The sequence below is a fragment of the Gekko japonicus genome, unplaced genomic scaffold (genome assembly GCF_001447785.1).
Source record: "Gekko japonicus isolate JY-2015 unplaced genomic scaffold, Gekko_japonicus_V1.1 scaffold1569, whole genome shotgun sequence".
Lineage (NCBI taxonomy): Eukaryota > Metazoa > Chordata > Lepidosauria > Squamata > Gekkonidae > Gekko > Gekko japonicus.
The window spans coordinates 162,170-175,001 of NW_015169825.1; the positions used below are offsets into that span (position 1 = coordinate 162,170).

Sequence of the window (12,832 nt, forward strand, 5' to 3'; positions counted from 1 at the left end):
TGGGATGAGAGACCACAGAGTGGAATGACAGCCCCATGGTGGAGCAGGAGTGTTCAGGGACTGCAATGAAAGACCACGGAGTCTAATGACAGCCCCTGGGGGTAGCAGGAGTTTTCTGGGACTGGGATGAGAGACCACAGAGTGGAATGACAGCTCCAGGGTGTAGCAGGAGTGTTCAGGGACTGCAATGAAAGACCACAGAGTCTAATGACAGCCCCTGGAGGTAGCCGGAGTTTTCTGGGACTGGGATGAGAGACCACGGAGTGGAATGACAGCCCCTGGGTTTAGCAGGACTGTTCTGTGACTGGAATGAGAGACCACGGACTGGAATCACAGCCCCAGGGGGGAACAGGAGTGTTCAGGGACTGGAATGAGAGACCACAGACTGGAATGACAGCCCCAAGGTGTAGCAGGAGTGTTCTGGGACTGGGATGAGAGATAATCTTTATTTCTAATAACTCATTTAATAAGAATTTAGGCTTCTCAAAAGATGAGCCTTAATGCTTTGATTTAATCTTTAATTTAAAGCAGACGCCTCGATGCATTATATGCTGGGTTATTTCTTGCATTGTTTTTTAATTTTGTGATCCACTTTTTTATTGGACAGGATCTAACAGTTCCCTGCACTGCTTCCCAATCTTGTAACTCCTGCACTATGGTCTTTATTGTAGGGTATTTTTGGTGCGATATTGGTTGTATATCTTATGCAGATTTTTACTGCCTCCCTTTTATTCTTAATCCTTCTTTGTGCATCAAGTCAGGCAAATAAAAGCAAACAACGATGGAAGTGATCTGAGAGCACCTGGAGTTGGACATTTCCCCTTCCATAGTCCCCCCCCCAATCTGCACTGAGTGTATCCTATCATAGGCATTACCTGAGCTGTGAATCACCTTACACTCAATGAAACGAAATTGGTAGATCAATGCATCAATCGAGACAAGCAGGGTGCTTCACATTGCAGTCTAATGCCATCCACTCAAGGGAGAAGGCAGGCGCTAGAATGGGGGAGAAGGGCCAATATATATTGCTTTTAACAAAGGGAGGGGAGGCTGCAAGGCAAAGCTATGGCTGGAAGGAAGAAGCACTTTGAGCTCTGTCTTGCAGCGGGATCTTCTCTCTTTCTTGACTTTTGTCCCCCTCGCTCTTACCCCCCCCAAGGGAGACCCAATCCTTTAGCCATTGTGCCCTACTGCCGTACAGCAGCCAAAGGCAGCTCATCACATCTGGGGAGTGGGGAGGCGGGATCAGGAAGCCCTCCCAAGGGAGTCAAGCCTCATCTCACTCTAGCCAGCCACGGATTTGCATGGGATGAAGATGGACTGCGCCCGGGAAAGGTACATCCAGGCAGTCCCAAGGCACGACGCCCCTCCCCTCCCAGCTGCCAGAGAACACACGGCCACCCTTGCCCCACCGCACGACCCACACCGCATCTGCAGCCCAGACCCCAAGCAAGCAGGCAAGCGCCGACGGCCCTTCCCCCCCCCGTTCACCACACACAGCAACAGGACGCGGGGGGGGGGGGGGGAAAAAATTAACACCTTGCAAAAAAATCTTTTGGTTTTAAAATGCCGCTCTGGACTCTAAAGCTGTTCTACTGTCTTCCTATATGTAATAGCTGAGGAAATTCTGTTTCACTGTATCTGAAGAAGTGTGTTTGTACACAAAAGCTCACAACTTGCACAAAACTCTGTTGGTCTTAAGGGTGCCGCTCTGGACTCTAAAGCTGTTCTACTGTCTTCCTATATGTAAGGGTTGAGGAAATTCTGTTTCACTGTATCAGTAGACGTGTGTTTGTACACAAAAGCTCACACCTTGCACAAAACTCTGTTGGTCTTATAGGTGCCGCTCTGGATTCTAAAGCTGTTCTACTGTCTTCCTATATGTAAGGGTTGAGGATATTCTGTTTCACTGTATCTGAAGAAGTGTGTTTGTACACAAAAGCTCACACCTTGCACAAAACTCTGTTGGTCTTAAAGGTGCCGCTCTGGACTCTAAAGCTGTTTTACTGTCTTCCTATATGTAAGGGTTGAGGATATTCTGTTTCACTGTATCTGAAGAAGTGTGTTTGTACACAAAAGCTCACACCTTGCATAAAACTCTGTTGGTCTTAAAGGTGCCGCTCTGGACTCTAAAGCTGTTCTACTGTCTTCCTATATGTAATGGCTGAGGAAATTCTGTTTCACTGTATCGGAAGAATTGTGTTTGTACACAAAAGCTCACACCTTGCACAAAACTCTATTGGTCTAAAAGGTGCCGCTCTGGACTCTAAAGCTTTTCTACTGTAAGGGTTGGGGAAATTCTTTTTCAATGTATCTTTTTCACTGTATACTGTCTTCCTATATGTAAGGGTTGAGGACATTCTGTTTCACTGCATCTGAACAAGTGTGTTTGTACAGAAAAGCTCACACCTTGCACAAAACTCTGTTGGTCTTAAAGGTGCAGCTCTGGACTCTAAAGCTGTTGTACTGTCTTCCTATATGTAATGGCTGAGTAAATTCTGTTTCACTGTATCGGAAGAAGTGTGTTTATACACAAAAGCTCACACCTTGTACAAAACTGTTGGTCTTAAAGGTGCGGCTCTGGGCTCTAAAGGTGTTCTATTTATTATTCATTTAATTAATTAATTATATTTATACCCCGCCCGGGTGGGCTTCCTATATGTACTGTCTTCCTATATGTAGTCCTCCTATATGTAAAGGCTGAGGAAATTCTGTTTCACTGTATCTGAAGAAGTGTGTATACAAAAGCTCACACTGCACAGGCAAAGACAGTGCAAAAACAGCGAGGCGTGCGCCCCCCCCCCCAGGCCCTCCAGGCGACCCCAGGCGCGCACCCGCAAACAGACTCACAGAGTCCGCCCCCCTTCCGACGCCGGGACCGATTTCCCCCGAGGCTAGCAGAGCGGACGGCACGGAGCGAGGGAGACAAACCGGAGGAGGAGGAAACGGGTGAGGGAGGGAAATCCAGACCGCGAAAGCGGGTGGAGGAGGACTAGTCTCCCGGCCGGCAGCAGGGAAAGGGCTACAGCCTGGGGCTGGTGGGAGCAGCGTCTTGAAGCGGACTCCGCCGGTAATCTCCCGACAGGGTCCTGCCCGGCTAACCGAAGGAGCGCAGCAAGGGCAACGCGGGAAAGCGAAAGGGCAATTGGGGGCTTTGCCTAGACGAAGGGTGGCCAGGTCCGCCTTTGTCCCAGCCAGGGGCCGCGGTGAGCCGTTCCGGGAGGGGGTGGGGGGTGGTCCCCGAAGAAGAGAAGACAGGGAGGGGGACTTCCCTGCGCCCCGCCCCCCAGGACCACCTCCAGCGGCACCCCCAACATTGAAAGGGACCGGCAAGGCCCTCGGCCACGAGGAGTCGCCGACGACCACACCGGAGCTCAGGGAGGGGGGGACATTTTGCCCGCCGCCGTCCTCAGGAACTCAGGGGCAGCCGGCAGAGCTGAGAGGAGACGGGGAAGTTTTCGTGGGGGGGGGGGGCGCCGGTGGGGGGGGCACCTAGAGCGCGGGCGCCACCGGGCATATCTCTTTAAATATCCGCTCCCCGGCCCCGCTGGAGCCAAAACCACTCCTCGCGCCTCGTCTCCCAGCGACAAGGCGCGAGGAGCATATTTTGCCCTCTGGACGACGGAAATGGCGTTTTCGGGGGGAACGTATATTTGGGGGAAAGGGTTGCTGCGGACGCATGCGCAGTTGAGAGGACGTGGGGGATGATTTCTTCTTCCGGTCGTGCAGTTTCTTGGATTCCACAAGCGCAGGAGGGGCCGTGGCCTAGAGGGAGATGGGCGGGGCCAGAATTAGAATGTTGGCGGGAGATTCGGGCGACGGGACAGTGGTGAGCGGGCGGCTGCGGACTACAGAGGTGAGGAGGTCGCAGTTTCTCCTACAGGAAAGGGGGTTGATTTTAGGGGGAAGGACAGAGGTTTGGGCGGGAGACGGGATTCCTCCATAGAAAGAGAACGTGGGGGTGGGGAGTCAGTAAGGGCCGGTCATCGAAGGCCGCGACCTGTCAAGTAGGAGTGCCAGTTCTGGGTTGGGAACTTTCTGAGGATGTGGCGGCGGCATCCGAAGCTACCATTTTGTCCAGCAGAACTTACTTCTGGAGATCCGTGGTAATGGGAGATTTCCAGCGTCCACCTGGAGGCTGGCATTTCTACTAACCAGGGTGGGTTGGTCAGTGACTGTCTCTTTGTGGTGAGGAAATGAGGAAAGCCCCGGTGCACTGCCGTCCCGGGGGGGAGAACACTGGCATGATCATGCGAGGTGACCCGTAAGCTTACTGGGTCATTCCTGTAAAGTACATCATATTGCAATGCCTATTTAAAATGTAAACCTTTTACGAAAAATGGCTCCCCTCTGCCTTCTTCCTGCGTTTCGCGTATGGAGCCTCAAAATTGCACTTATAGCTGCTTTCCACATTGCATGTTTTCTACATGAGCGATGCCCCTTAATGGAGGGGATTTGAGTGAGTTTGGAACTTTTTTTTTTTTTTTAAAAGATCATCAGTCTGGTCAAATACTTGGCAGGTTATTACATATTCATTTGATATAACTGCATGAAAGAGAGAGTATATAAAATATTGCAAATCAGATTAATTTCTAAGCTGATGTAATCATGATTTATGGCAATTAAATATAAATGTCTGTGAACAATATACAAGGCACTGAAACAGGAAGAATGGCCCAAATCATTGTACAGTTAGTTTACTATGCAATTTAACCTAAGAAAACAGCTGCTGCAGTTGCAAAATGCAATCAAACCTTCATGGCCTTGGCCCCTGCTCTCCCTATGCTCTTCCACAACTACTTATTTCACTTCACTCAAGTCAGCAGGGGCTTATGCGGGTGCCAGCCTGCAAATGGGCACCATCAGTAACTCCTGTACACACGCTTTCTCTGTTGTGGCTCCCACCTTATGGAATGGCCTGCCTGAGGAAGTCAGGAAAGCTTTCCGCAAACTGTGCAAAATTAAACTATGCAAGAGGGTGTTTCTGTGCAGCTAATAGGGTTGCACTGCACAAAATGGTTTTACAGTCTTGCTTGGATAAATGATTAGGGACCATGGTCCATACTGCTCTGTGAAGCTTATTGTTAAGTAGGATTCTATGTATGTGATTTCTGTGCCGCTTAATGTGCCAAGTGAATATTTATGCTATACTTCAGTTCTTTCTGGTGCTTCCAGACTTCTAAAATCCTAATGCATTGATTATCGAGTGTCCCATTCTGTCGATTGTACTGACTCACTATGTGCAATCTTCCTTGAGTCCCTGTGAGAAAGGCAGACTATAAATAATGTAAATAAATAAAGGACATAAATCAGGTTTTACAGTGCATTCAGTTTGTTTCTTTATTTACTTCAATTGTCCCTCACCTTTTGCCCACTGGGAATCCAAAGTCGGTTACAACTTTCATCTCTCCTTTATTTTATCCTCACAACAACTCTCTGAAGTAGGTTACACTACTGATATTTTCACCCTCAGGTCAACTTTATGCCTTTTCACACAAATTAGCATTTTTCCTTACCAAGTCTCTCATATTTATTTTATTCTTTCTAGCAAACAGTCATTTCTCCTGAGAAGTCTTAATCGGTGCTGTGAGAATATGGATGGTGAGTTTTGAGTTGTCTGGATTTTTTTTTTACAAGCATGTATTCATTATGCTTCTATCCTGCTCAAGGGAGGGATTGTCAGTCATCTACTGTCCAAGTTACTGATCAGGCATGTACCCCCACTGAGCTTCAGAAACTCAGCTCTTCAAATATTGTCAGATCTTTTACCGCACTCAAACCTTTCTACTGTGCATGTATGATGCCCCTGTCTATTTCCCTCCATTTTTCTTTCCCTGCCTGATTGAGCCACCCTAGTAATGTGTTTTCCTTTTTCCCGAAGAACCCTGGCTGTCCCACTCTGCCAAAGTATAATATTTTGGCTCTTTGCTCAGCCCGGGAACCTGAGGGAAGGATTGAGAGCCTCCTTTAACTTTAATTTTATTTTAATTTATTTTATTTAACTTTCGTCTTACTATCCCGCTCTAATCCCCGAAGGGGTCTCTGAGCGGCTATACAGTTATCCATTATCCCTATCTAAGGCCACAATTCATCAGGGGTGGGGACATCCCTACCAGCACCCAGTGGAGGGGGGTTGTTCTTCCTCGGGTCGGCTTTTTCCGTCGTCTTTCAGCTGCGGCTTCTGGCTCCTCTTTTTTTTCTGGCGGTCCTCTTTTCGCGGCGGATCGGTAGGCCCCTCTGGCGTTTTTATAACAGCTCAAGACGTTTTTATAACAGCTATATCTGTTCATGGGTGGCCAGCCAGCCGCCAGTACCTCCCCATAAAATCTGGTAAAGGGATTGGAAGCCATGGCTGGATGGCTGAAGCAGAGCCGGCTGAAGCTAAATCCATTGAAGACAGAGGTCCTGTGGCTGGGGAAGGGATACCTCGGATCGGGTATCCAGCTCCCGACTCTGGACAATGCTCCTTTAACACCAGCACCAACAGTTAAGGGTCTGGGCATGATTCTGGATGCCTCCCTGTCAATGGAGGCCCTGATCACGAATGTCACCAGGTTGGCATTCTTCTATCTACGCCAAGACCAGCAACTGGCACCCTTCTCTCACCCTGATCTAGCCACAGTGATCCATGCAATGGTCACCTCCAGTTTAGGCTACTAACTCTCTCTACATAGGGCTACCCTTGAGACTGACCCGGAAACGTCAACTGGTCCAGAATGCAGTGGCACAGGTGCTTACAGGAATTCCTGTTAGAGCCCATATGCAACTGGTGCATCCAGATTGAATACCAGATCAAGTTCAAGGTGTTGGTTTTAACCTGAAAGCCTTCACGGTCTGGGACCAACGTATCTTCGGGACTGCCTCTCCTGACATACCCACCAGAGAGCTCTATGCTCTTTAAACAATAACACATTGACGGTCCCGGGGCCAAAGAATATTCGCCTGGCCTCAACTAGAGATACAGTCTTCTCAGTGGCAGCTCCAGCTTGGTGGAATGTACTTCTGAGCGGGGTCTGGGTTCTGCGGGACTTGACTCATTTCCGCAGGGCCTGTAAAATGGAGATGTACCGCCAATCGTATGGGTGAGGCCAGGAGAATTCCTATTCATATAGTTCTTCCTGCCCCTTCTCCCCCCTTGTTTCCCTCCCCGGTATAGTGATAGTGTTATTATACGCTATCTGATTAATTGTAAATATTTGAACTTGAATCTGTAAATATTTGAACTTGAATCTGTTAAATTTTATATGTTTTAATTGAATTTTAAATGAAGATAATGACTCAGCCCTACCCCACCTTCTGAAGTAGATCTAAATTACCTGCCTACCATTTCCCAGAAAAACCAAATTCACACATCCTGTGAAGTTACAAAGCCAACAGTTAGAAACATTACTCAGTCCTTTGCTAAAGAGTTGCTGTGGTGTCCAGTGTATCCTAAACATGACCTTTTGCTGAACAAATAATAACTTAAGATCCACGAAGAAGGCAGGTATAAGCTTAATGGCCATATCCCATTGCCTTGGCAAAATCTAGCTCCTTACTCCATTCATTTCTGAGATTCTTTATATTGTATGTATTAATCAACATCGCATGTTTATAAACAAATATTGTAGGTTTTGTTTTCTGCCTTGATTCAGTGAGAATTTCCAGAAGCAAAGGGGACTCTGAAAACATTTAATGTTGCCGGGCTGTATTTAGAGACCAACAGATGTTGCAGTTATAAATGTTGCCATTCAACACAAGCTGACAAGTCATATTTAGACCTCAGCTGAGAAAATGGCAAAAACTCATATCCTCATAATCTATCAGTTGTTCCAATTTAAAAATCCCCTTATTGATCCAAGCTTTCCATTAAAAAGATTTCTTCCCAGTTTTTATGTTTGGATCGGTCCATAAGGTTAATTTGGCATGTGAAAATGAATCAAATTGATAGTGTTGTGACGTTATACACGATTGTTCTGTAGCTGCAGAAGTTGCAGGAAGGATGGGATCCACTCTAGCTTAAGTAGACCCTCATGCATTCCACTTAGAGAAGGGCACCAGACAAGAAGCCTCCGAAAGAGCCCAAGGTGGACAGTTGAACTGCAAAGAGTGATCCCAATAATTACTACAAGTTAACAAGTATGCTTGATTATATAAACTAAGATCAGGGAAACAAAATCCTCATTCAATAGGAGTTGCATCCTCTTTAAAGAAATCCGAGGTCACAAGACTCCATAGCTTAGAGGGAGCATTGGTTAGAAACACGAACTGTAATCTGGGAGAACAGGGTTTGATTCCCCACTTCTCCACATGCAGCTGCTGGGTGACCTTGGGTCAGTTGCAAGTTCTCTCAGAGCTGTTATCTCAAGAATAGTTGTCAAAAGAGCTCTCTCAGCCCCACCTACCTCACAGGGTGTCTCTTGTGGGGAGGGGAAGGGAAAGGAGATTATGAGCTGCTCTGAGATTCCGAGTGAAGGGTGGGGGGGGATAAAGCCAATCTCCTCCTCTTCTTCTGTCATGAATTTGCTGTCTTAGCTCTCTGTCACAATTTAATAGGTTTCCACAACCAAAAACAGGACTTTTCTCATGGGAACTGGAATGTTAAGTTCCACTGCTGGGGCAAAAATGTAGCCCTGAAACTAGGTGCTGTAACACTGCTACCACTTAAAATTGTTGATTTTAATGGGCTAAATTCTTTCCAATACTTAGGAATCTTGTAATACATAGTTACCCCAGTCCAAGCCCTCTGAGTGAAAACTGAACAAGTGGAAGATTGCACTGAAATGCCATTAGAACAGTTGTATTACTCAGCTTGCATCTTTTTCTGAAAAATCCACAGGAGGAGAATGAGTGTGTGGAATATTATTAAATATTAATGTTATATTCAGAGCTTTCTGTGTTTTAGCAAGTTAGCTATTTTGGTTTCTAAATAGCTAGTAATTTCTAAGCAATTCAACAGCCTGATCTAATGGTTTGTGGTGATGGGTGGGGTGGGGGGGAGGTTAATGATGGAGGACAAAGAACTAGTTATTAAAATGTACAGATGCTAAGGGAAAAGAAGGATTTAGCCTCCCTCCTTTATGGCTCTAACACTGGGCCTTTTTGGTCATCCCCAGTAAGATATTGACCACTTTCTTTACCCTATGTACAATTTTATAAACCTCTTAACTCCCTCCCCCCTGCTCTTTTTTTCTCCAAAACGGAAAACTTCACATTTCTTAGCCTGTTTTTGTGAGGAGGCTGTCCCAGTTCCTTCATCATTTTGATTGCCCTTTTCTGCACTTTTTCTTGCCCTACAATATCCTTTCTCAGGTGTAGCAACCAGGATTGTACACACTGACCCTGACAGTGTTGACATCTTTCGAGTTTTGAAAAACTTGGTCTTGCTTCCTCTACAAAGTGGTGTAAAAATCCAGTCAGCAAGCAGGGGTTCTGTTTTGTGAAGGGCCTTACCAGGAGACATGGAGGCGGCCTAGTAAGCTTGTGCTAACCTTGGCAGTTGTCTGTGCTTTCTGTCCCTCAGCTGGTTTGCAAAGGTCAACCTGGGAGGAGGGAAGCAAGTGGTGCTACTTCTGAATAGACTTGAATCTGAGAGGTAAACTGTGCATTGCTTTTTTCTAATGAAGGCTATCGTTAGATTGAGGCTTGTGCACCTTAAATTGGGTTTCAGATTTATTTGTGCTGTTTGAGTATTTGTTAAGTTTGACTTTTTGTGTTTATATAATTCCAGCAGATGATAATTTAGACTTGCTGGCTTCCTTATTAGAGGAAGATCCTGAAGAGAACGCCCTTGGTGAGGCTGAAGCTGGAGACCCTGACGAGTACAATGAACTCTTTGATGCTGATTCTCCATGCACTGAGGAGCTGGACACTGGAGAGGGAGAATCTGGTGACTGCAAGGAAGACGTGGCAGGGTTGTTTGGAGATGTGGATGACCTCTTGAAAGAGGAGGAGGAGGAGGAGGAAACTGTGCAGGATGTGTCTCCGTTTCTACCAAAGGAAAAGACCAATGAAGATCTGCAAGGTTTCTCTCTCTCTCTCTTTTATTTATTTATTTGTTGGATTGATTGATTGATTGATTTATACCCCGCCCTCCCCTCCAGGCAGGCTCAGTTTAAATTATTAAATTGTAACAGCCTCAAAGAGACAAGAAAGGAACAAAAACATAAAAAATAAGTCCATTGTCAAAGGATTTACCCATTACATACTGTCCAGATGAGCATTACATTGACCAATCCTAATTCTATTTCTAAGTATTCTGTTGCCAGATTTTGCAAGGTTGCTTAAATTATCATTATTTCTTTTCTCAACAACACTGATCATTGTGTCAAAGTTGAGGCATCAGCATGTCAGAGAATTCAAATACCGAAAGCCCTCTGGCACCTAAAAGAAAACGCCTGCCTATGGTGTTTCTGTGCAACTCTAAAAAGTGTACCAATAAGCAGAGTGATTGGTTACAGCAACTACAATAGGCTCTTGTTGCCATGAATGGTCACTCTGCTTATCGGTTCAATTCAGACTTTTTAACCTAATGTTCACAGTTATTTCAGAAGGAATCAATAGTTCAGCCACTGCCTTAACACGACAGTGGATTGCCCCGTGACAAAGGCTTGCTCAGTCTTTCAGAAACCTCCAAGGATGGAAATACTACCATTGCCTTATATACGTATTCCAGCTGTAAATAATTGCTACAGGGCATGTTACAAACCAAACAAATGGGTCTCATCAACAGCAGCAAAAATGCAACTAGCAAAGCTCATTAGGTGTGAAAGTTCCCAAAGCATTTGGGCTAATTTCACTGCACAAAATTTTGTAGAAGAATTGAGTCCAGCTTGAAGAGACAGCTTGTCTAAAAATGGATTGCTAAAAGCAGAGAGCCTTGTGTCTGACTATGAACAGGTGCTCTTGATGAAGATATTTAAAAACTTTTAGCATTTCCTGTCAGCATTTCTGGATGGTAGAAGCAGTCATTGGAGGCTGTTGTGCAACCAGAAGGATTTTTATAATCAGAGTTAGGACTTTGAGAGTTAGAAGCCTTTTTGCAAATACAGAGTTTGGCTTTTCTTTGTCCTAGGTTCAGGTTCCCTCTTTTGATTCACTGTATTAAAAAATAAAACTGTTTACTAACCAGTCTACCAAATGAGGCTGTTTCTGAATTCTTTTTCCCCCTCTCTCTCTCAGATGAGCTGAGGCAATTGCAAGAGCAGATGAAGAAATTACAAGAACAATTACAAATAACAGCAATAGGTCAGCCAGCAAACTCTCCTCCTGGCAAGAAAACAGCTGGTAATTTGGTTTTGTTTTATGTACATGCTACTTTCTGACGTAACATCTCCAAGTCTATGAAATCTAAAATGAAACAATATACTTGAACAAATCAGATTATAAAAATAATAGATCAAGACACATTGATGAAGGCTAGATGAGGCTGCAGGTAATAAAAGCAGAAGTCTGCATAAAATCAAACATTGGCAACTCTAAAGCTTTAATCTAGCACCTAAACAAATATAACTTTGGACCCCTTGGATTTTACTGTGGAGTGCGTTCTCTAAACAGCTTCCCCTCGGTTGCCGAACTAATGTGTGATGGTAGAATCGTGTAACAATGGCTCTGAAGCAGGAGGCGGCCTGGTAATGCTGCTTTTTGCTGAGTTAGATATATCTTAATGGCAAATGCTTGCTAAATAGAGTAAAGCATGAGCATACCTGATTGTTAGAGCATTTGGCTTCTTGGTGCGAGGATTTCGTATAAAACTCTTTAAAAGGTGCTGAATATCCTACTTAGAGTAAGAAAGCTTGATCTTGTTGAAATCATGGGGGGTATCAAAATTATTTATATATGATATCAGACATAAATCTGAGCCTTGGTATGCTGCTCATCCAAGACGTCGTGATTATTTGGAAAGTCTGAAATGTGCCATTTGCACTTCTCTCCTTTCTAAATGGGGAACTATGAATGGTCACCAGAATGGATGAGGTACTTCTGTGCTAGCTAGAAAGCTGACACTTGATACATACAGTCTAAGACACTCCAGTTAGTAGAAAAATATGACAGTGGAACGTCTTGGAATCTGTGAGTCAAAGCTCAGGACACTTAAGCTTACACCACAGTATCTGCCAGTTCAAACAACATGGCATTGTGTGTTTTATTTAGATAATATTACTGTACTTTTCTCTCCAATGGGAACCAGTGTCCCCTCTAAGCTGTGTTAGGGGTGATGGCACACAAAATTTTAGCTGGCTGATCAAGAATTTTAGCTTCCAGCTCACAAGCATTTTCCCTCCATTGGAAACAGTGGAGGATGGGGGCATCTCCTTCTGGGGCCCATAAAATTGGACCCCCTGGTCCAATCTTTTTGAAACTTGGGCAGGATTGAGGAGAGGCACCAGTAGCTATGCTGCAAATTTGGTGCCTCTGCCTCAAAAAAACAGCCCCTCCCCAGAGTCCCAGATACCCCTGGATCATTTTTCCATTATAGCTTATGGGGGTCCATTGACTATAATGGTCCCCATAGGCTATAATGAAGCAGGGAAAAATCTATTTGTTTTGCACACCCCCTATTATGCTTTTCAATATGATTTGTAAGATGTCCTGAGTCACAGTAAAAGTGGGATATAAATATTTGAATAAATAAGTAGTTTGGGCGTGTTGATAACCTTTAAGCAACTTCCTGTTTGTTAGGTAGGCAGAGTTCTGACCGTGATTGTTCCACCTCTGTTATACTTGACCTGTACATTTGTCATATTTCACTTTGAAAACCCCCAAAGTAGACTGCAATAATCCCCCCCCCCCAGTGCTGGTATGTCTTCTAAGGGTCAGTGTAGGGTGATGGTCTGAGGCCAGGTCTACTGAT

The 12,832-nt window shown here is 45.2% G+C and overlaps 1 protein-coding gene across 1 annotated transcript in view; it reads left to right on the forward strand.

Moving 5' to 3' along the window:
* The first annotated feature begins 5,575 nt into the window (after nucleotides 1-5,575).
* Nucleotides 5,576-12,832, forward strand: part of MCM10 (minichromosome maintenance 10 replication initiation factor) — a 30,663-nt gene continuing 23,406 nt past the window's right edge. The window contains exons 1-3 of the mRNA XM_015417234.1: nucleotides 5,576-5,601; nucleotides 9,710-10,003; nucleotides 11,161-11,265. Coding sequence (XP_015272720.1) covers nucleotides 5,595-5,601; nucleotides 9,710-10,003; nucleotides 11,161-11,265 — 406 coding nt within the window. The 5' untranslated portion in view covers nucleotides 5,576-5,594. The remainder of the gene's footprint in view (nucleotides 5,602-9,709; nucleotides 10,004-11,160; nucleotides 11,266-12,832) is intronic.